At 39.1% G+C, this 23,351-nt stretch overlaps 1 protein-coding gene across 1 annotated transcript; it reads right to left on the bottom strand.

The window, feature by feature from the left end:
• Window positions 1-44: 44 nt before the first annotated feature.
• Window positions 45-23,077, bottom strand: LOC148215401 (vomeronasal type-2 receptor 26-like). Its single transcript, XM_088143670.1, has 5 exons — window positions 22,962-23,077; window positions 13,244-13,535; window positions 12,174-13,034; window positions 11,185-11,280; window positions 45-215 (listed from the first exon to the last, which is right to left on the bottom strand). The coding sequence occupies exons 1-5, from the start codon at window positions 23,075-23,077 to the stop codon at window positions 45-47; spliced, it is 1,536 nt and encodes a 511-aa protein (XP_087999796.1).
• Between the last annotated feature and the right edge of the window lie 274 nt (window positions 23,078-23,351).

Below are 23,351 nucleotides of genomic sequence, written 5' to 3'. Positions count from 1 at the left end.
GTGCCCTCATTTACCATAGAAGTGATTCTACAATGCAGTGAAGGTCAGTTTTCATGTTTTACTCTATCCTGGTCTATCTGGGCCTCATGGCCTTCACAAGCTTCATTGTGGCTTTCTTTGCCCACCATTTGTCTGGCAACTTCAATGAAGCCAAGTTCTTCACCTGCAGCATGTTGGTCTTTTGCAGTGTGTGGATCTCCTTTGTGCCAACCTATCTGAGAACGAAAGGAAAATCCATAGGGTCTGTGGAGATCTTCTCCATCTTGGCCTCCAGTGCTGCTTCTCCTGGATATATCTTTTTCCCTTAAATCCTTCATCACTGTGCTGAGTCCTTAGCTAAACCACAGGGAGCAATCAATTTAAAAAAGAGAGAAGTAAATAATGCATTTTTCCTACCCTATTGGCAAGTTCATACACTAAATATATCAGCCACCAAGAGTAAATATGGCTTCAGTTCAGGTCATTATAGCATGAAAGATCTATATGTCTCATAATATTTATGAAACTTTTTTTTCTGAAATATAGCCCATTTGCTATGCCATTCTGTTTCCATTTTATCAACTCAGATTTTAATAAAAATTAAATATTGTTTGTTTTTTACCTTTCTATGATCTACATTTTGGAGTGTCTCCTAATGTTTACTAAAAGGACAAGTGAAGCCTTTACCTTGTAAACAGTTGTGTATAAACATTTGTCAAGAACACCAAGATCAAAATTCCCCACAAATATCCTTCGGGAGTGGGGGGGAGAACTTGACCTTATTTTCCACCTCTTGCAACACTTCTTCACTAGTTTATAAATGAAACAATAAAACAGCAATAACGTTTAAGTAAAATCCAGTTAATTAGGCTGGAACCTGCCATATTATGGATGAGAATGAATTCTACTGTATAATCCAGTGCTATAATAGCAGGCAGCAACTAATCAAATGGAGTAATTAATTTATGTCCACATTTTTTTTCTGAATGAAAAAGGAAGGATATTAGCAAACAAAAATTAAAGACTTTACCCACCTGATTATTTTCCAAGCTAAAGATAATGTTTAATATATTCTGATATGTCATAGCATACCTTTGTGAGTGCATACATGTCAATCTTAGCTAGAAGAGAATTATTTTTCTTTCCCTGAATAAGACTCACATGTAATATTTTAAAGGGCCACGGAGACCCAGTTTAAGTCCACCTTTTGACATAGAAGCTGACTTGTTGACTTCGGGCTGGTCACTTTCCCTTTGTCTAAGATAAATCACACAATTATTGTTGTGGGAAACAAATTAGAAGTACCTGGAAATTAGGCAGGCTAGAAAAGAAAGAGATGAATGTGTGAATATGTACTTGATTGGGTAGAATAAGAAGGTCCTTCAACCCAGAGTTTGAAACTAGTAGTAGTTAAGGGAAGACTAGCGGATATTAAGAGAAGCAAAGAAATTGTTCAGTTGATTTGGTGGATCATCTCTCAGTTTTTTTTCTTTAGACCTTACACAGTTAGGAGGGGCTTCAGCTAATGATCTAAATGGATAGATGAAGGGACACTCAGAGCCAAAATCTTTAAATTAGGCCCTGGAGATCCATAAGCAATAATTGCAGCTAATGTGTTACATGTGCCATGTGAACTGGCTGTGTTGTCAGATTCTGTCCAACAGAACATTCACATCATTTATTATGTGTTTAAAAGAAAATAATAAAGTAATGTATAACCCACTCTTTCCAAATGCCCCAGGGACTGTTTACCTGAACTACTCTGAATATGTGGATTTGTAGGTTAAGTCATTCTGTTTATCTTACACACAGGAGAGGTCCACGTTCTGCTTTTTTTCCCACCCTAAGAAATATACCCTCTGAAGTTGTGCTTGGTTCCCATACTTCTTTCTGAGTGTGAACCCAAGAAGCATGTCTTTCTCTATGCACTTCTTTTAAAATTATATTTAGCATTAGTCTTAATTCATAGAAGCTTTCTCTCTCTCTCTCTCTCTCTCTCTCTCTCTCTCTCTCTCTCTCTCTCAACAGCTTACTGCTAGTAAGGATTGTATATATTGCATTACTGATGCAGACTGAACTTTAATCTTTAGACATGATAAATATGATCATCTTGAGCTGACATTTGCTTAATTAACCAGAGTTAATTATTGCATTTTTCTATTCAAATTTACAATTAAGCATATAATGTTCTCCCACCTGCCATCCATTATGTTGTCATGTGATGCTTTGGATGACCATCATATAAAATGTGGCTGGATCGAGATTTTACTTTGGGCACAGATGATCTCTGCAGGAATCCAAATAAATGAATCACTTTTGTATTCCAGTTTGTATTCTGAAATCTGGGACAAAAAAGCCATTCATTTTCAAATTTGGGAGAATATTAATAACCAAGGTTTATAGGGGTTATCATTGTTCCTTGCTTTATAGGCTGGGAAACCTCAACTTTAGTAAGAAATAGATACATACACCAGTACAAATTGTAACTTTTGATGAAACAATTTCTTTGCAGCCTCACAGGACATCTTGTTTCTATGTACTATACATAGAAGTGGTTGCACATTAGGAACTCTTTTCTTCCTGAGATTATAATTGGAATCATAACATTAAAGTATTTCACAATGCTTCTGTTTCAGAAGGAAACAACACTTTTAGCTCCAGTTCAATTATCTTCATGAAATTAATCTTTTGGTTATTCATTTCATTGTATTCAGGAAGTTACTCATTTCTATGGAAAGGACATGCTGGTAGAATTTCATAATCATGCTGCAAATGGAGAAAACACCCTGTTTAAGAAGGCCACAATGCAACTTATGAGCTTCTGGCACCTCAGCGACTATAATTATTGTCTCATTTAAAGTGGAAAATAAAATAAATATCTATATTGCTGATTCACCTGTAGGAATAAGCATTTTTTCCTCTACAGTCTAATTTTAATGTTTGATGAAGAATTTGAATTTCCTGATCAGTATATCATGAAAAACCCTTTTTGTGTAGCATTCAAACACTTCATCAAACATTAGAAGTAGAACACAGAGGGAAAAATAGTAGATTTCTTGAGATTATAAGCCTATCTCCAATAAATGGATTCTGATTCTGTTTAGGGGACTTTGAGGTTATTCCACTTGCTTTTCTTTCTCAACCCTCCATCCAAGCCATGCTTTAGGATTCTAGAGAATTTGCTATACTGCAAACCAAATATGAAATTTGGTCAAAGTTTCTAGGATGTATATACAATTCTGTCATTCTCCTCCAGTTGTAAATAAATTAGCATTCCCAATATCCTCCTTTCATTTTTGAAACTGGGATTCTTCACAGAATTTTCTCTCATTTTGTAAAACCATGATGGGTGAATTAGGTTTCTCTCAGTTTTTTCAAGGTTTACGTAGCAGAGAAGCAGAATTTATGAAAGTGTATTTTCAGTTACATCAGTGAACCTCCCTCATAACTGAATTGCCTAGCAAGTGCAGTTGCTATGATTTGTTATTTCTCGTCCCACTACAGAACAATTTTCAGAATTGAATGAGGTTTGATAATAGGTGAAGAAAGATCTTGCTTAGCATAAAAACAGTGCCACTTAGACAATACAGGAAGTGAGTGGGGTGGGTGAGAAACACATGTTCTTTCTTGGACCACTTTGGGATTGTTGAATAGTCACTACCAAATGGTTGAAACTTTCTCTACTTGAGCTATTATCAGCAGGAAAAGTTGTACATTCTTTTTTTAAAATAATTTTATTAAACATTATAATTGCAATAGTAAACACTAATACAAACTGAAAGAAAGTAAGAAGATAAAAAGAAAAATGTTGTACATTCTTGACTGGGATCATAGACTTCTGCTTAAATCTGGAACTGCCTGTGTGGTACCCATCAGTAGCAATGTGACAGTAGATATTTGACTTCGTTATTGTCAGGCTTTCTTCCCCATTCAATCTTTAACTTTTAAAACATTTATATCTTAAAACAATTTTAAAAACTAACTTGAATGTAGATGAAGTATTTTCTAGCTTCAAGTGACATATATGCAGTCACGTAACTCTACCTTGAGATACTGGAATATTTTAAACATTATTTCTAACTTGGAAAATAACCCAGGGGATAAAAAATAAATCACTGCTTTCATTGTAGCACTAGAGGAACGCAACTCACTATCAGTTTTGAAATGTCAACTCCCAACCTGAGTAACTGGATTTTGATTAGATTTTATTGCTGGTTTGCTTCTTTCTTTATAAGCTACCTGGAGAAGATTCTGTCATCCAAGAGGAGGAAAATGAACATCGCACTAAGTATATATTGATTCTATGTACATAGCAGACCTGTTGTCTGATCAAATTTTCATCTACAAGACAACAATTTCAGGAAAATAAAAACATAAATACATGCATATCACTGTAGAACAGAGAAATGTTAACTGAATGAGGAAATTAAGATAAATTCTCCCAATTAGCAAATTCAAATATATATCTCATGCCTAATCCCACCTCCAAGCTGGAACATCTAGATTTGTGTGTGTGTGTGGGGGGGGGGGGGGATAGTCTGAACTTGGAGTTCCCAACAAATGTTTACCTACAACAGTCGCATGAGAAACACACTCTAAAAATCACATCAGGGCTGCAGAAATAAATAAATGAATATAATTATGCAATTCTTGTCATTTAATTTTTTATTAACATCTTACTTGATAGCAAAAACAAAATGGTGTATCAGAATATGCCATTGCTTCTAACTCGTATTCAGAATTTTTATGATACACACGCACACACACACATACACACTGTATGTATGTGTGTGTGTGTGTGTATTCCAAGTTATAGTGACCTGAAGGCAAAATTCCTCTTGGTTGCTATATATTTCCTGTATGAACTTAGCAATATCATACGGAAAATGCGTTATTTATTTATTTATTTATCACATTCAGCAAACTTGGTGTTTAGATGTCTGCTTTCCCACAATTTTGTTTTTAATTATTTTATTTATCTTGTTTATTTTTTTAAAGTGTTTTAATAGATTTGATATTGTTTTAACTATTGGTTATATTCTAGTCAGTGTCACATTCAGTGAGATGGGCAGCTATATAAATGTGTTAAATAAACAAACGAATGAATAATTAATTCTTTTTATTAGTTGTTCCCTCTTGTTTAGCTCAGGTTTCAGCACAATGAAGATGCATTTAGGGAAAGAGATACATCCAAGTATGGCAGCAGTGGAGGCCAAGATGGAGAAGATCTCCACAGCACCACGGCTTTTCCTTTTGCACTCAGATAGGTTGGCACAAAAGAGACCCACACACTGCAAAAGGCCAACATGCTGAAGGTGATGAAATTGGTTTCACTGAAGCTGCCAGACAAATGGTGGCAAAGAAAGCCACAATGAAGCTTGTGAAGGCCAAGAGACCCATATAGACTAGGAGAGAATAAAGGGTGAAAGTGGGTCCTTCATTGCATTGTACAATAATTTCTTCAATAGCTGAACTCAAGTCTAACTCAGGAAAAGGGGGAGAGATTGCCAGTCACACCATACAAATGCCTCATTGAAAAAGACAACCAAAAACTTATAGTCAAGTCTCTGGGAGAGCAGAGACAATGACCTTGGCAAAGACCAAAGAGCTGGTGAGTAGACCAGTCCTTCAGAGCCTTTCCAGACAAGGAGAGGATGTGAAATCACCCACGTGTGCTCAGATGGCTGCTCCTCATGAAAGGACTGCAGAACAGCAGCCCCGTATGGGTTTGAGTGTGGGGAGACAAAGGGATCAATCATCAAGCTCACAGCCATGGTGGAGCCTTTTATAGGATGCTAAATTTGCTAACCTTGCTTCTAATTTCTTTCAGAAATTACTTATGTAACCAACTTAAAGCTAAACTAAAATTATTTTGTCTATTGTAACTCATAACAGAGTCATTAGAATCCTTATGATTTGAATTAGACTCTAGAGGGGACTAAAGATTCCAGGCAAAAAGAGAAAGACAACAAAAAAGTCAATAGAAAGTGCTATTTTCCCCCCACCCATGTTCTCTTGGTTTGATGGCCATAAAAGCTACAACTACAATAATAATTTTGCCCAAGACGCAAGAAACAGCCACCTAGAAGATGTTGCCAAAAGTTGCTTGTTGAAGAAAGCAATTGTTACAAAACAGGCCATTGCTGCTAGGGTGTGCACAAGAGGCACTGGGCAGGGCATGGAGAGTGCAAGAGGTTGTGTGATGTTGTATGAGGATGCACAAGAGATGTAGCCTAGGTTGGGGATGGTGCAAAATAGTGCAAGGGGATGCAAGGGTGTGTGTGAGAGGTTCAGTACATGTCAGGGAGTATGCATGGAGGTGCATGAATGGCTCATACGGCATGAGTACAGAGGGGCTGGGGGAGGGTACACAGGTGGGGGACACTTACCCCAGTGACTTGTGACCTTTCCTGCTGCCTTCCCCATTGACTTTCTGGGGAAGATGGTAGAGAATGTAGCAAACGGCAGTCAATTGATTGCGGGATGCTGGAAATGGGTGAAAAGTTGAACCAGTTGCCAAGTGCCCAGATCATGATCATGTGACCATGGGGGTGTTGGGATGGCTGGACCTCTAAGGACGAGTTGTAACCACCATTTGTTCAGTGGGAATATGAAAATAAGCAACATATTGGGAGCTAAAACTTTCTACAATATCTGGATTTCACGTATTTGTTTCTTTTTCAGATTTATTTTCTTTTATTTGCCTCTTATTGTTTGCTTTCCTGCTTCTTTTATATATTAATTAATAAAAAAAACTTTCTCTTTTTTGATCCCCACCCAAGCTAGCATAGAAAATTCAATATTTTTCCTCTTAATCTGGTGACCCATAAATACTGTGAATTTGGGGAGTGTGTTAATTCTTCAGCCTCAATATTTAGATCACTTTCAAAATCATGAACCATGAAGAATACATTCCAAAAAAAAAAAAATAAAATTACGTGGAACAGAATCTGAATGAACTCAAAATTCTGGCCTCTCCCAGGTTTCTAGATTTCAAGATGTATCTTCATTTAAGGGTGGAAAAAAAGAAGTGATGAGGAAAAACCTTTAACTACTTTAGGGTGGAAATTTATATTATTGTGATTTAGTGTGGGTTAGGGTTAGGGTATGTTTTATCTATAATAAATCCAAGTAATGGTTCCACTCCAGTTTGCACATGAAGTACTAGACCATAGATTTGAGGAATAACAATTCAACTGTATGTTAGAAGAGGCTACTGAGAACTACAAACAAAAGGAAGAGAGGATGTAGTCATGTTGAGAGGAAGGGGAGGAACATAAAGGAAATCACTCCTGGAGGAAGGAGAAATTTCTTAATAGTTCCACATATATGACCTAATTTCGTATCACATCCTTGCACACAACTCGAATTCCCTATTTAGATATGGTAACAACCTTCCAATAATTATTCAGGATGATAGATTATTTTGTTTGTTTTATTGTTAAATTGTGTTTGCTTCAAATAACTAGTAAGTGCAACATAATCAATAAAGAAAAAAAAATAGAGAAAATTGTATTCATATCCATCTTCCTTGGTTATAAAAGAAATGTATTTGTTAACTTTACATTGTCATTTTGACTATTTAGCAAACACTCCTAGTTTTTCATTTTTTTACAATTAAACTTTCTTACAGAGAATGGGGATTTACCTTCACATTTTAAACTCCACTTTTGTGCTTATATTTACATGTGGTAGTTCATGAAATGTGATTGTCTCAACTCAGAAAAGTTCTCTCAGGTGTTCTTCAAAAATAATTAGTCTTCTGCCACAAAGTTCTGTGAGACTTCCTTAGATGTTATTAGGAAAAAGCTTAAATTTGATAGAATTTCCCATAAATATAGATTTCAGAGCTACAAGGAAATCAGAATGGTAAACACCCCTTCATAAGAATAACTTAAAAATGAATTTCTAATTTTGATGTTTTTCCTACCAACCTAAAAACATAATAATAAAAAAGAAAAGGTTATTTAAACTTGTCTTCTTATCAGTTGTTCCTTGTTGTTTAAATCAGGCCGCAACACAATAATGTAACACTTGGGGAAAAAGATACATCCTAGGAGCCCAGCACTAGAGCACAAGATGGAGAAGATCTCCACAGCCACCATGGCTTTTCCCTTGGTGCTCAGATATGTTGGAACAAAAGAGATCCACACGCTGCAGAAGGCCAACATGCTGAAGGTGATGAACTTGGCTTCATTGAAGCTGTCAGGCAGTTTACGAGCCTGGAAAGCCACAATGAAGCTGGCAAAGGCAAGGAGCGCCATGTAGCTCAGGACACAGTAAAACATAAAGACTGACCCTTCATTGCATTGTAGAATCATTTCTTCAGTGACTGAGTGCATGTCTAACTCTGGGAATGGGGGAGAGGTTGACAACCACACAATGCAGATACTTGCTTGGAGGAGAGAGCAGAAAAGGACAATAGAAATGGCCAGTCTTTTCCCTACCCATGTCCTCATCTGAGATCCTGGCTTGGTGGCCATGAAGGCGAGAGAAACAAGGATGGTTTTGGCCAACACACAAGAAATGGACACTGAGAAGATGAGACCAAAGGCAGACTGTCTGAGGAGACAGGTGACTCTCCCAGGTTGTCCAAGAAAGAGCAAAGGGCAGAGGAAGCAGAGCAGAAGAGAGTTCAGGAGAATGTAGGTGAGGTCCTGGTTGTTTGCTTTGACGATGGGACTATCTTTGTGCTTAATAAATGTTCCAAGCACCCATGTTGTAATGAGGAAAAGTGAAGTAGCAGCACTGGCTAAACTGATTCCTAAAGGTTCTTCATAAGACAAGAAGCTAATTGTTTTCACGATGCACCCATCTTTGTCATGGTTTACATATTGATCAGCAGGACACTGAAAGCAAGCAACAGTATCTAAAAAAGAAAAAAAAACTATGTCAGAATGGATTCATGGAAAAATAATTCATTTATATATATATATATATATATACTCTCCCTGAAGTGTATGTCTTTGGTACAAAATATACAAGTCACAGTATGAAAATATTTTTGAATATCTCCCTATGTATATTTTGTGTGTTGTTGGAATTAAGTGGAATGTTACTTTGAATGCACACAAGGACGTATAGCATAGCCCCAGGAAAATCTCCATTCATTTTTAACTTTATTAGTGTTCTTCTCATAAAGGGTTGTTCCAATGAAGATTCATGAACACCTGAAGTGATCACGTTCACATCTAACACCATATTGACGTCAAGTTCACTGTTCAAAATCGGGTATGTAAATGCAATATTTTCAACAAATTTCAAGTGAAAATGGAAGACAATAGATCAACAAGAAAATTCCAAAAAGATCAACATATTACACATACTTCAAGGGAAAATGATATAGGAAAAAACTTTTCTGATGCTACAAGAGAAGTATGTCTCATTTTTATTTAATATTTTGTCCGTCCTTCCTTCCTTCCTTCCTTCCTTCCTTCCTTCCTTCCTTCCTTCCTTCCTCCCTCCCTTCCTCCCTCCCTCCCTCCCTCCCTCCCATCATTTCTTGGGTTTACTCCCATAAAGTGGGTATTGGCATCAGGCAGCATAAAAAATCAAACACATATTACTCACCCTAGAGAGATACACATGTAAGGAAAATATGTCTAAGGAGGATTTTCTAAAGACATGAAACTGTACAGAAATGGAGCAAAATAAATCTGACTGGGTGGAAATTAAAAAAAAAAAAAAGAATTAAGGTTTTATGTAAGGAGTAATTTATTTCTCTACCTCATATCTTCTGAAAGATTCTTATTATTAAATCAAATGTTTCATTATGTGGCCCCTTTGTTCCTAAGTAGTCAGGATTTACTTGCATACATTTCAGAAATTCTGATTTCATTAGGTAATTTTGAGAATGTTTCTGGCTTACTGGCTTTCATGTAAATACCAACCATTTCTATCCAAACAACTACACATCGATTCTCAATCCTTCCTCCCTACCTCCCTCCTCTATTATTTTCACTCTGTGTAATATATGTCATTTTTTTTTAATTACAAAATCACTTTTGTAGCTTTTCTTATATTACATGTTTTTAAAAAAAGAAATTCTGAAATCGCTACTTTTTTTGCTGTCAATATTCTCTCTCTATTGCAAATGTTTCCGAACCTACTTTAAGATGCTTGTTTGGTTATGAAGCTTAAACAATTCCAGGATTCTTTTTTTTTTCTTTTTACTTTTACTAATTAAAAAGTTTTGTCATTATTATGTAATCATCATAACATGTAATTCTATGCTTAGAGTCCTATAATTTTTAATCACCTAATGAAATTGATTTCATTGCCCCATTCATTTCCGAAATAAAACCTCATGAATTCAGAACCTGAAAAACCAATTAGCTGAAAGGGTTCAGCACAACAGACCCACAAAGATACCACAGTAACATATTTGTTCAAAATGAAAGGCTGGTTGAATCTTCAACTTCATCACTCTAACAATATAATCAGAGGATTTCGTTAACTTACCCATCTTAATGGAGATTTTCCCCTCCGGGCATGGAACACAGTCATAGCAGCAGAACTTTTTCCCTTCATTCTTCCTCTTCTGATAACCAGGGTGACAATATTCATTGCACAGAGAAATGGGAAGGACCTAGTTATCAATATTAAAATGTTGTAAGATGAGGATTTATTGTTTTAAAGGAAAAAGAAATTGTTACCCTGAAAATGAAATGTGCACCACTTTGACAATAAAAAGAGAAGTTCTATCAAAAGTTTGTACAAAAAGGTCAAAAAATAAATTGGATTTGAGAATGTATTTCAAGTCACAGTTAGGTACATTTTTGACCTGTACTCCAATTTGAATTTGTGAGCATAGCTGATCTGGATTTCCAGTTTTTTTAATTGGATTCATATGAGGAATTGAAGATGTGATATTTCATTAATTCACCCATTTGAGCAGAAGGACTGAGTCAATCAAATTTCCTTTAGATCACAGCTTCAATGAAGCTTCACTCAACTAAGGAAATATAGTCCCTTAAATGCATGGGGTTTTGTTTTCCATTATCAGTTCCATTTCAATATTTGAGGGAAGTGTAATAAATATTGTGCACAACATTAGTTATGGTTAGCTTTTAACAATTAAAGTGAAAAGAATGTTATTTCTTAATCTGGTTAATCTTCCTGGGTTACCTGGAAGGAGAACAGTAAACTTCCCAACGTAATGACCCCATCCGAGAATGGTCATACAAACTCTCCTTGAAACCATACCTGATTAAACAATCTGTGCCAGACCATCATGTCCTCATTTATATCTAATTCCTTTCCTTTCAGAGCATCAGGATCCACCTTTCCAACTTTTAGTCTCTGGAAGGTGGAATTGGGAAAGGTGACTATGTTTATGATATCAAATCCACCTTCCATCTTCTTTTGATCATAAAAAGTCAGGGGTTCTCCATGAGAATTATTGAATTTCATGCCTTTAAGAAATTGGTGGAGCTACATTATTGGGTTTAAAAGAAGAAGAAAAAGAAAGAATAGAAGGCATTGGTAATTTTGTCTTAGTTGCACTGTACTTTTGAGGGAGAAACTCTGAAAACATGGAAAATCAATTTCTCCAGACTTCTGACAACCTCTATGGTGCCCTCTGCATTGGGGGGGGGGGCAGTAATAGGAAGGGCCAGATGCTTCTTCCTGAACAATAATCAAATGACAAATAAAGTGGATTCCAGTCTTCCACATCTTCTTGTTTCTAGTCCTTCATGTTGCGCAGGAAGAGGCATGTGATGAACTGGAGAAATTATTTCCAGAACTCAGGTTCCCTCCCTGTTCTCCTCGTTTTTTAAGGAAGCCTCACCAGAATGATTTGCTCCTGACTTCCCACCCATTTTTCATTTGAGGTAATTCTGACAAATAGAAGACTGTTATGGACATGGTAAGGACTGAAGGATAATTGACTAGACTAAGTAGTATTCCTCGATTCTCTTAAAGAATAGATGAAACACCTACAAAGTCACAGGGATTTGAAAACCAGGACCTGGATCTCAGTTCACTTAAGCCATCCTTACATCCTGAAGATGCTCAGGGAGTAAAATAGAAAACATATTATGGTGATGGAAATAAAGGTATATCCATAATTTTATCAATGGACAAGACATTTAACTCCATTTCAATAGTTGCTTCTTCTCTGTTTGAGTCATACAACCTAACTTTCTACTTCATTATTATCTACTAGAAAGTTCTTGTAGCACACAAATCACCTGCCATGGTTTTATATCTTCATCTTCTGATAATTTGTACCTCACCAAACGTCTGTGATTAGATCGAAGTAACGAGAGAGCAATTAAAGCTTGAGACAATACATAGACAGCATTATAGATACTATAGCTGTGCCCGGTCAACTGCATCTCAAAAAGAGCCCCAGGAATGTCCTCCAGCCTCTCCTCTCCACTACAAGTGTCACTGTCCATCAGGGTCATGGGAGGAGATGGCAATGAACAATCAAACACTTGTTCCCAGAAAAGTGGGAAAAATCCATCTTCTTGAATCCAAAGAGGTTTTATCAACTTCAGGAATTCCTTGAACCCTGGGATTTCTTTTGAAGGGATTGTAAAAAAAATGGCTCCATCAAAGAACTGCCGATCCCATCCTTTTTGCATTCCTGTTAATAAATAATCAATCTGGGCAGTCATGATCCATACCTTTCCCAAGGAACTCTGCTCAACTCCAGGATCAAGCATGAATATCGTGTTAGTTACCCACGCAATTGTCAAAGATTCTCCACAGATAATAAAGGTATTGATCTTCTCATCAGCTATATGGTTATAAATGTTTTTCCCTTTCTGAAACATTTCAAACATTTTATCCCAGTGGGTTAAATATGGAATTCTTTCTGTACAAGCAGAGCAGATTCCATGCTGGGCAAGGAGGGGCTCCATGGTCTGCAGAAAATGTTCTCCATGGCTATTATCATTAGCAAAGAGCCCAACCCATCTCCACCCAAAATGTTGAAGCAGTCGGATAATCCCAATGTATTGTGAGGACTCATTTGGAACCATGGAGTAAAAGAAAGGAATCTCAGCACTATGAATATCCTGTGGGGCAAATGACCCATACGTCAGCTAAAAGAAAATAAACACATATTATAGAAACATATCAGCATCCGTATCTCCCCCCCCCCTTATTTGAAACAATAATATTTGTCAACTAATTTGCTCAGATTGTTAAGCTATGTGGCCATCTTTCAGAGTATGATCCATATTTGTGAGCCATAGTTTGGAAAAAGAGAGGAGGAGGGTGATTTTTCTGCCTCCATCCTCCAGAATCCTACCTGTGGAATCTTGTAGAATTGTATGAGGTCTGCCATATAGGAGGAGGTTTCAGAGCTAAGTCCTCCAATGATAGAAATGAGCTTTTTCCTGGTGTCACATTTGTAGTTGGGGACAAATCTCTGTGATCTGAAGAGCAGGTCCAGGGTGGTCCGATAGGTCATCATTGCATTGTAGTAGCTGTCATGGATATGGAACCCAAGAGTGACATTGGACAGGATTTGTGGATTCTCATTGATCTCCTTCACAGCAAAGGCCAGGGAAAGGACATGCTGGTAGAATTTTGTTAGCACGCTGAAAACAAGATGATTTATATGTCTCATTAAATATTTCTAGATAATTTTCCTGGAACCTGACAGAGGTGCTTCCCCCAATTGCATTCACAAATGGAGAGCAAGTGATCCACCTCTATTGAGAACTCTACTACACTTATGTAGTTCTTGTGATTTCCATTGTTGCAGAAATCACAAATCATTGTAGCTAATTTCCCTCACACATAAAGTTCTCCTAATTAGAAATAGGATGGCTTCTGATCATATGCCACTCCAAGTACTGATCTAGAGGTTTAAGCAAATGTGAGAAAGTATAATTTCCTTGGCAAGTTCCAGGAGATGCTTGTTCATATGTCAACTTTTTATGCCAAACAGAAAAGCTGGCATTCTAATTGTACGTTATATCTGAAGAGGGGGAAAAATGTTGTTTATCTTTCATTTATTACTCATATTTGGTGTTCCACTGATGTTCTCAGTGCATTAAACAAAACTGAATGAAGCCAACTTATAATACACCCTTGAGTAAATGAGACCTAAAGCATTAGCAAACCACTGATCCCATAAAGAAGGAAATGAAGGCTGATTGTTCTTCCTGAAGGAAAGCCATATGAAGGCTGAGCCACCTGGGTCACTGGTGGCAAAATGAAAGGAACCTATAGTGTTTGAAAAAAGAAATTGAGGGATGAGGAGGCATCTGAAAGGGAAGGAAAGAGAAATATGTTCTGCTAGGGAAGAGATTCAGCAACTTGATGAAAAGATATGACTGTGTGGTCAAATGCATTTTCTTTAATGTACTCCCTATATTGTCTACTGTCCTGTCCCAGTTCAAATGTTCATAAAGGCCATAGAACCTTCATTTTGTGACCTTCTAAATTTTGATAACCAAATAGAGATTCTCTCCCAAAGTTTCACATAGTTGCTGACTGAAAAATGTTCTCCTGTTTTGAAAAAGTAAACTTGCTCTGCCATTGCTCTTCTAGATACAAAATCACAGCAAGCTCTTATTGGAAGATAGCAACTTCCACATTTCTTGTAATGTTAGTGTTATGCAGATGTCAATATACATTTTCCCCCAAGTATTCTGCTTCTGACACAAACTAGGCTTCCTAATCTAATGTTTTACATTTTCCAATACAGAATTTTGCTTCATTAAAAGCAAGCAATAACTTTATAAAATTCCATAATCCATTATGCAGTACCTTTCATTAGAAAGTGTTCTCATTATGAAAGAAAACAATCATTGCAATTCTTCTAACTAGAGATGCCGCAACGGTGAAAGATAAGAATTCCTTACTCTGGATTAGCAAAATACTCCTGAGAGGGATGCTGCTGAAATAAAACTTCATTAAAATGGTAATTAGCCATAGATACCATCCCACCAATAATGAGGTCCCCATGTTGATACCATTGATTTGGAACGATTATTGGATCACTTTGATGACATGGCAGAGATTTCACTCTGAAGAGTGGAAATATGAGAAGAAAGAACATTCTGGGCAGCAAAAGCTCTCTAAATAAAGAAGTTCCACCACGACCAGCTTCTCAAGTTAGTATATCTTCACCTGCCTCAAACCTCCTGTTAAGAGCAATACTTCATTCTAACAGTTAGCACTGTTTCTGCTTGCATCTGGTGCTAATACACAAGAAGATTTGAATCATACTGTGGAGTGACAGCAAAACAACTTAGTTTGGGGCAGCTGAATTGACAGGACTTGTCTGCTCTTTTCTTCTACTCCCAAGTCTCTATGGGACAGACATTTCTTTCTATTTTTCTCATGTCTCTAATGTCTTCTTCAGCTGTTTACACCTTTGACCGAGGGATCAAATTACTATCATTGGAATAATTCTAGTGGGGAGATAAATATTCCTTCAGTATTTTCTCTCCCAATGTTGGCCATAACTGATTTTAAAAAAAAAAAAAAAGGAAGTTGAATTTAGTATGTCCTAATTTGTTTTCTCTTTGTGGCATAATAACTGGAAAAGTTCAGATCTAATCTTCAATTCATCTCAAAGCTACTATTTGACTAATATAATTTTGTCATTTCCCATTTTTCAACCAGAATATGTTACCCTGTTAATGCTAATGTTGAAGTTTCACAACTACAAACCTGGAAGCACTTACACAAAGGGCATTTCAGTAGTAAAATGAATGAGTCACAAATATTACTTCCCAGCATTGTTTGGGAAGAGAACATTGTTCTGTTTGGATGTTGTAGGCCTTGTTTTATTTTCAAATGAATAACACAAAAGATGAATCAGTTTAGTCTGCAGAACCTGATCCACATCCACCTAGAAGGGACCCGTAGTCAGTGCAGGCCAATGGATTTGTGTGGAAATGACACAAGGTGCATGCTTTTAAGAAAGCATCCATTCCATCTGTCATCATGTATCCACGGGAGAGCTGCTGAACTTCCATCCATTTGCAAGACATCAAGTTGAAGGTTATCCTGATTTCCATTCCCATGTGAGACTTCTCCATGAGTCTATATGAAGCAGGCCTATCAAAATGTTGTCTGTTCCATCTCATAGGGTTCAAAAAAATATATTGCAAGAAATTGAGAATTAAGTTTAATATGAAATTACAGGAAAAGCCAATGGAAAATGGAGTCGATCCGAAAACCCAGTTGTATGGGTATACATTGACAGAATACAACATGTTTATTTCAAGAAGAAAACCAAAAATAAAACAAGACAAAGTTGAGTAGAAATTAGTTGTTTTCAATTCCCTAGGAAATGATTAAGGGGGGGGGGGGGAAGGCCTATTCTAACCCCAACCTAATCCTCTTCTATCATCATACAGGGCATCACTGAAAAATGGTCTTATGTTACATGATCACAGCTTGCAGCTTAATGCCAGGACAAACTTGCTAACAGTAAGAATGTCTCAGTACTTACATTAGTTCTAATGGAGATTAACCCCCTTTCCCGGGGTGATTTCCACCAAAGTCTGGGCAGCCATTTTTAAGAAATATTTTGATTTATTTTCTGGATGATGTTGATGCATTAGCTCTATTGATGTTAACACTTGGTGTCATGGTGGGGTGGAGAAGACATTACATTTTGGGATAATGTAATGAATGTAAAAAAAATATTCAATATGTCTTTAGGAAGATGTGGTTGTTTATTCAAGACGTGGGATCTGGTCTTTGAAATTTTGAATTGTATCATTTTCCACCTCTATTGGCTAGTACCAAACTTTGGATGTATTTTTCTAGTGCAAATTCCCCTTTCTGTGTATCATGAGAATATTCATACTTTACACATTTCTCTTGTTCAACTGTCTTGAAATCCAAATATAATAGATTTCAAATAGTTTCTCTTACTATTATATTTGAGTCAATATAATAGGGTGCAAAATACCATTTTGTACACGTAACATAGTCTTTGTGTGTCTTATGTGTACAAAATGGTATATTGTACCCTTTTCTCAATCTACTGTAAGTTAACGCTATGGGTAATCCAGATCACAGAATTAACTAAAGGGGAAAAAAACCTAATAAATTGATTATTTATTTAAATATTCATTTATTATTAAATTTGTATGCTGCCCATCTCCCCCCAATGGGTGAGAATTTGGGGGAAAGCCAACATTTACACTTTACATCAATTAGTAGGTGAATTTTTTTTTCTCCTTTAAAGAACAAATATTTTCTGCCTAGGACAGCCCATTACAGTATTTATAATTGTAACATCTATTGACATCCCAATTTTTACATGCATTCTCCTGTGAGACAAGAGTTAATATCCTCAAAGATTAAATTCACATACCTATGTGAATGTGTACCATAAAAGTAATTGCATGGTAATTAAGCTATGGATAAGCAAAGAGAATTGTCCATTTTAATTAAGCTAAAAAGCTTATGTTTGGCAAATAGCCCCAGTTCTCACTGGACTGTAGAATATTTATGCAAAACTTTTATAAATGTATTAATATTGGTCCATATTAGGCATGTATGCCTTTTTGAGATTTATTTTGTTTCATTTACCTCTTATTGTTTGTTTTGCCTGCTTCTTTTATGTATTTAATTAATAAAAGGAGAAAAAAATCTGTCTCTTTTTTGATCCCCACCAAAGCTAGCATAGAAAATTCAAGAGTTTTCCCCTTAATTTGATTACCCAGAAATAGTGTGAATTTGGGGAGCATATTAGTTCTTCAGCCCCAATATTTAGATTGCTTTCAAAATCAGGAACCATGATGAATATATAAAAACAAATAATTTAAATGGAATAGAATCTGAACGAACTCAAAATGCTGGCCTCTCCCAGGTTTCTAGATTTCAAGATTTGTCTTCATTTAAGGGTGGGAAAAAAAAGAAGTGATGAGGAAAAACCCTTCACGACTTTAGGGTGGAAACTTTAGATTATTGTGATATAATGTGGATGTGACCCCATTTGAGAGATAAGGGGGAATCTGATTTTCTCTTATTTTGTAGGTGTTGAAGATTCCTGTTCTATATGTTTTATCTATAATAAATCCAAGTAATGGTTCCACTCCAGATTGCACATGAAGTACTGGACCATAGATTTGAGGAATTGCAATTCAACTGTATATTAGAAGAGGCTACTGAGAACTACAAACAAAAGGAAGAGAGGATGTAGTCCTGTGGATAGGAAGGGGAGGAACATATAGGAAATTGCCAGGTCGTGCCTGGTGGAGCCTGGTGGAGGTTGGTGTGACTCGGTAGAGGGTGGCAGGAGCTCATCAGAGTCTGATGGAGGCAGGCTGCACAGCTGAGTGGCACAGCGAACACCAGAGTAAGTGGCCTGGAACGAGCAACACAGCAAGTCCCCTGAAGGGAGGCCTGGTCTGCAGTGGCCTGGAGAACAGCCAGAGTAGGACCTAGACAGTTCAAAGGACTGGAGATTTACTAGACTGGCACTGGAGTAATAGTTGTACCTAAAATGGGACTGGGCGCATTAGCCAAAGAATTGGTGGTGACGGCCCAAGGCCTGGAAATCAGCCAGAGACTTGGTCTGAGGTGAAACCTGAGGGGCATCCTAGGTTGTCAACTCAATTGGCCCCTATAGCCTATGCAGAGAGGGCAGAGGTGGGTGGGGGTCCCTCCTAGTGTGAGAGACAGGGAGGGGAGCCCAAGGGTGAACATTAAAGTGTGAATGAGGGTGTGAATGTTGTGAGGATCCTTGCCTCCCTGAGTGAGAGTCGGGGAGGGAAGGGAAGTGGATTGGGTACCCCCTGTCTGCTTGTGAGAGAGGCAGGTGAAGGGGGTGAGGGTTAGGGCTCTGATGGCGCTGAAAGCAGTAGCTGAAGTGCTGAGGAGCCCACCACCACCCCTGATTGACTGAGGTGTGTGTTGGTATATGGCTAGATGGAGGCCCCCCTAACCTGGGAAACCAGAGGCTGGAGATTGAGGGGAAGTGGAGGCTCTGGGGAAGTTAGGGTGGGTTACATTAGTCAGGTGGTGATGGGCAGGCCGCTCTCAGGGAAGACAACCCCGGTGTTTGTTACTAGTGGCATGTTCCGGCCCTCTGGATTCAGACCCAGGCCCCTGACAGCAGATCCATGGTGGCCCTGGCTTTTGGCTGCTGCTTCTTAACACCAGGTCAATTAACAACAAGGCCCCCCTTTTATGTGATCTGATCACTGAGAAACAGGCCAACCTGGCATGATTTACTGACACCTGGCTGGGCCTTGAAGGGAGGGTGCTCCTTTCACAAATGTGCCCAACTGGGTTTACAGTTTGGCACCAGCTGAGACCCCAGGGCAGGGGAGGAGGGGTAGCTGTTGTCATTTGGGACTCTCTATTGGCCTTCAGGGGCACTGCTTCACAAGTGGCCAGCTGTGAGACCCTGTTCCTGAAGCTGGGTTCGCGAGAACAGTTGGGATTGTTGCTTCTGTACCAGTCTCCCTGCTGCGTGGCAACCTCCCTGCCTGAGCTGCTGGAGGCCGTCTCAGGGCTGGTGGTGGAGTTCCCCAGACTTATGGTTCTAGGGGATTTTAATCTGGCATCCCTAGGATGTGCCTCAGATGCAGCCCAGGAGTTCATGGCCACCATGGCAGCCATGAGCCTATCCCTGATTATTCGGAAACTGACTCAGGACAGTGGCCTCACACCAGACTTGGTTTTCTTGTCTGACCAGTGGCAATGTGATCTGAAGGGGGAATTACATCTGTCCCCCCCTGTCATGGTCTGATCATGCCTTGCTGGCCTTGAGATTCTCCTATGCCATCCCCCTTCACAGGGAGGTAGGACCCATTTGATTGGTCCTCCCCCAGCAACTAATGGACCCAATGGGGTTCCAGAGGGAGCTGGGGGTTATATCCAAGGATCTGCTGCATGGCCCAGTGGAGGCCCTGGCCACCACCTGTAATAGGAACGTGGCTGAGGCCTCGGACAAGATTGACCCATGCAATCTCTCTTGACCCATCGAGCCGAATACTTCTCGTGGTTTATGGAGGAGTTGAGGGTTCTGAAAAGGATTAAGAGATGTCTAGAGCACCACTGGAGGAAAACAAGGTCTGAATCCAACCGAACATAGGCTAGAGCTGCTATTAAGGCCTACCTTGTTGCGGTAAAAGTGGCGAAATGCCAACATTTCTCTGCTCTTATTGCTTCTGCAGAATGCTACCCAGCGGCCCTGTTTAAGATCAACCAATCTCTTCTGGGTAAGGTGGGCCCAGTGACCCACCTACAAGGCCAACCAGAGGAGTTTTCTGGGCATCTGGTGGATAAAATCGCTCAGATACGTTCCCAGTTGGATGCCAAACATGTGGCATGGCCTGTGGAGATGCCGGGGGTACGTATTTGCCCTGTTATCTGGGAATAGTTTGATCCTATTGGGCCTGAGGAAGTGGACAGGGTCCTCTGGGCTGTAAATGCCACCACCTGTCAATTAGATCCATGCCCCTCCTGGCTGGTTAAGGCAGCTTGGGAGGGTGGGTGGGTCCAGGTGATGGTGAATTCATCCTTGAGAGAGGGAGTGTTTCCAGTGGCCTTTGAAGAGCCACTGGTACACCCCCTCCTCAAGAAACTATCATTGGATCCCACCATACTGGACAATTTTGGTCCAGTCTCCCATCTTCCCTTTTTAGGGAAGGTGGTTGAGAAAGTGGTGGCATTGCAGCTCCAGAGGATCCTGGATAAAATGGATTATCTGGACTCTTTTCAGTTGGGTTTCAGGCCCGGACCTGGGACTGAAACAGCATTGGTTGCACTTTTGGATGATCTCTGGCACGAGCGGAATGGGGGTAGTGCATCCATCCGTGCTCTTCTTGACCTCTCAGTGGCTTTCGATACCATTGACCCTGGTATCCTTTTGGGTCAGCTTGGGGAGTTGTGGGTGGGTGGCGTAATTTTGTGCTGGTTCACCTCCTTCCTCCAAGGTCGGTCCCAATTGGTGTTTATAGGGAGTGAGAGGTCCAGCCTGCAGCCCCTCCTTTGTGGGGTGATGCAGGTTCGGTACTTTCCCAGCTCCTTTTTAACATCTACATGAAACTGCTGGGTGAGATCATCCACCACCATGGGATGAGGTATTATCAATATGCAGATGATACCCAGTTATACATCTCCATCCCAGACGATGTGAGTGATGCTGTTTCTACCCTTTCGTGGTCCCTGGAAGCTGTGGGGGTCTGGATGGGGAACAACAGGCTTCAGCTGAACCCTGGTAAGATGGAGTGGCTGTGGGCTGTGGGCTCCTCTGTATCCAGAAGTTTACCATCTTTGGTTCTGGATGGGGTCGCAGTACCCCAGACAGACCTGGTGCATAATCTGGGGGTCCTCCTGGAGTCACAACTACTGCTCAAAGAGCAGGTGGCAGTCATGGCCAGGAGGGCCTTTGCTCAACTACGTATTGTGCACTATTTACACCCTTTTCTGGATCGGGAGTCCCTCCAGTCAGTTACTCATGCCTTAGTCATCTCCCACATAGACTATTGCAATGTGGTCTACATGGGGCTACCCTTGAAAAGTATCCAGAAGCTTCATCTGGTTCAAAATGCAGCTGCACGGGCAGTTTTAGGTGCCCCAAAGATGGCACATGTTACACCTTTGCTGCGTGAGCTGCATTGGGTCCCAGTTTGTTTCCAGGTCCAATTTAAGGTGTTGGTTATCACCTTTAAACTCCTACATGGCATGGGAACGGGTAACCCCTACATGGCATGGGAACGGGTAACCTGGGGGACCATCTCACCTCCATTCTATCTATCCATCCCACCTGGTCAGGAAGAGAGGGTATGCTGCAGACCCTGTCGATGAAAGAATCTTAACTGGCATCATCCAGAAAGAGAGCCTTCTCTGCCATGGTTCCTGCCCTATGTAATACTCTCCCCCCCAAGGTTAGGCAGGCCCTAACTCTCTTGTCCTGGAAAGCAGTCAAGACCTGGCTCTGCCAACTGGCATGGGGCAAAAAAAGGAGCAACCAGCCCTGGGGGTGGCTAGCATCTTGAAGATGCTCCCATATGTAAACATCTTACTGATCATGAATATCTTGGAAGATATTTTTATTGTGTATGTGTTTGGTTTTATTCTACTTTTACTGTATGTTTATATTCTTTTTACTGTATTTTAATTAATATTTATTGCTGTTTTATTGTGAACTGCCCAGAGTCACTTTTTCATGAGATGGGCAGTATCTAAATCTGAAATATAAATATACGATAAATAAATCATTCCTGGAGGAAGGAGAAATTTCTTAACAGTTTTACATATATGACTTAATTGTTAACAGCTCGAATTCCCTATTTAGATGTGGTGACAACCTTCCAATAATTATTCAGGATGATAGATTGTTTTGTTTGTTTTATTGTTAAATTGTGTGTTTGCTTCAAATAACTAGTAAGTGCAACATAATCAATAAAGAAAAAAAAATAGAGAAAATTGTATTCATATCCATCTTCCTTGGTTATAAAAGAAATGTATTTATTAACTTTACATTGTCATTTTGACTATTTAGCAAACACTCCTAGTTTTTCATTTTTAAAAAATTAAACTTTCTTACAGAGAATGGGGATTTACCTTCACATTTTAAACTCCACTTTCGTGCTTATATTTACATGTGGTAGTTCATGAAACATGATTGTCTCAACTCAGAAAAGTTCTCTCGGGTGTTCCTCAAAAATAATTAGTCTTCTGCCACAAAGTTCCGTGCGACTTCCTTGGAAGTTGTTAGGAAAAAGCTTAAATTTGATAGAATTTCCCATAGATTTCAGAGCTATAAGTAAATCAGAATGGTAAACACCCCTTCATAAAAATAACTTAAAAATTAATTTCTAATTTTGATTTTTCTCCTACCAACTTAAAATGTAATAAAAAAAAAAGAAATAAATATTTAAACATGTCTTATCAGTTGTTCCTTGTTGTTTAAATCAGGCCGCAACACAATAATGTAACACTTGGGGAAAAAGATACATCCTAGGAGCCCGGCACTAGAGCACAAGATGGAGAAGATCTCCACAGCCACCATGGCTTTTTCCCTGGTGCTCAAGTACGTAGGAACAAAGGAGACCCACACACTGAAGGTGATAAACCTGGCTTCATTGAAGCTGTCAGGCAGTTTACGAGCCTGGAAAGCCACAATGAAGCTGGCAAAGGCAAGGAGCGTCATGTAGCTCAGGACACAGTAAAACATAAAGACTGACCCTTCATTGCATTGTAGAATCATTTCTTCAGTGACTGAGTGCATGTCTAACTCTGGGAATGGGGGAGAGGTTGACAACCACACAATGCAGATACTTGCTTGGAGGACTGAGCAGAAAAGGACAATACAAATGGCCAGTCTTTTCCCCACCCATGTCCTCATCCGAGATCCTGGCTTGGTGGCCATGAAGTCGAGAGAAACAAGGATGATTTTGGCCAACACACAGGAAATGGACACTGAG

Source organism: Python bivittatus, unplaced genomic scaffold (assembly GCF_059951505.1).
Source record: "Python bivittatus isolate LINGU-HERP-01145 unplaced genomic scaffold, Pbiv_v1 ctg000360_np1212, whole genome shotgun sequence".
In the NCBI taxonomy this organism is placed as follows: domain Eukaryota; kingdom Metazoa; phylum Chordata; class Lepidosauria; order Squamata; family Pythonidae; genus Python; species Python bivittatus.
The sequence above is the reverse complement of the archived record's forward strand: the minus strand, read 5'-3'. Positions and strand labels throughout refer to the sequence as shown.

Coding starts and splice junctions, on each gene's coding strand:
- LOC148215401 (XM_088143670.1), bottom strand. CDS start 23,077: ATGACGCTCCTTGCCTTTGCCAGCTTCATTGTGGCTTTCCAGGCTCGT. Junction 13,536..22,961: donor TGGGTCTCCTTTGTTCCTAC/GTACTTGAGCAC, acceptor TCTTGTTTTCAG/CGTGCTAACAAAATTCTACC. Junction 13,035..13,243: donor AATTCTACAAGATTCCACAG/GTAGGATTCTGG, acceptor ATTTTCTTTTAG/CTGACGTATGGGTCATTTGC.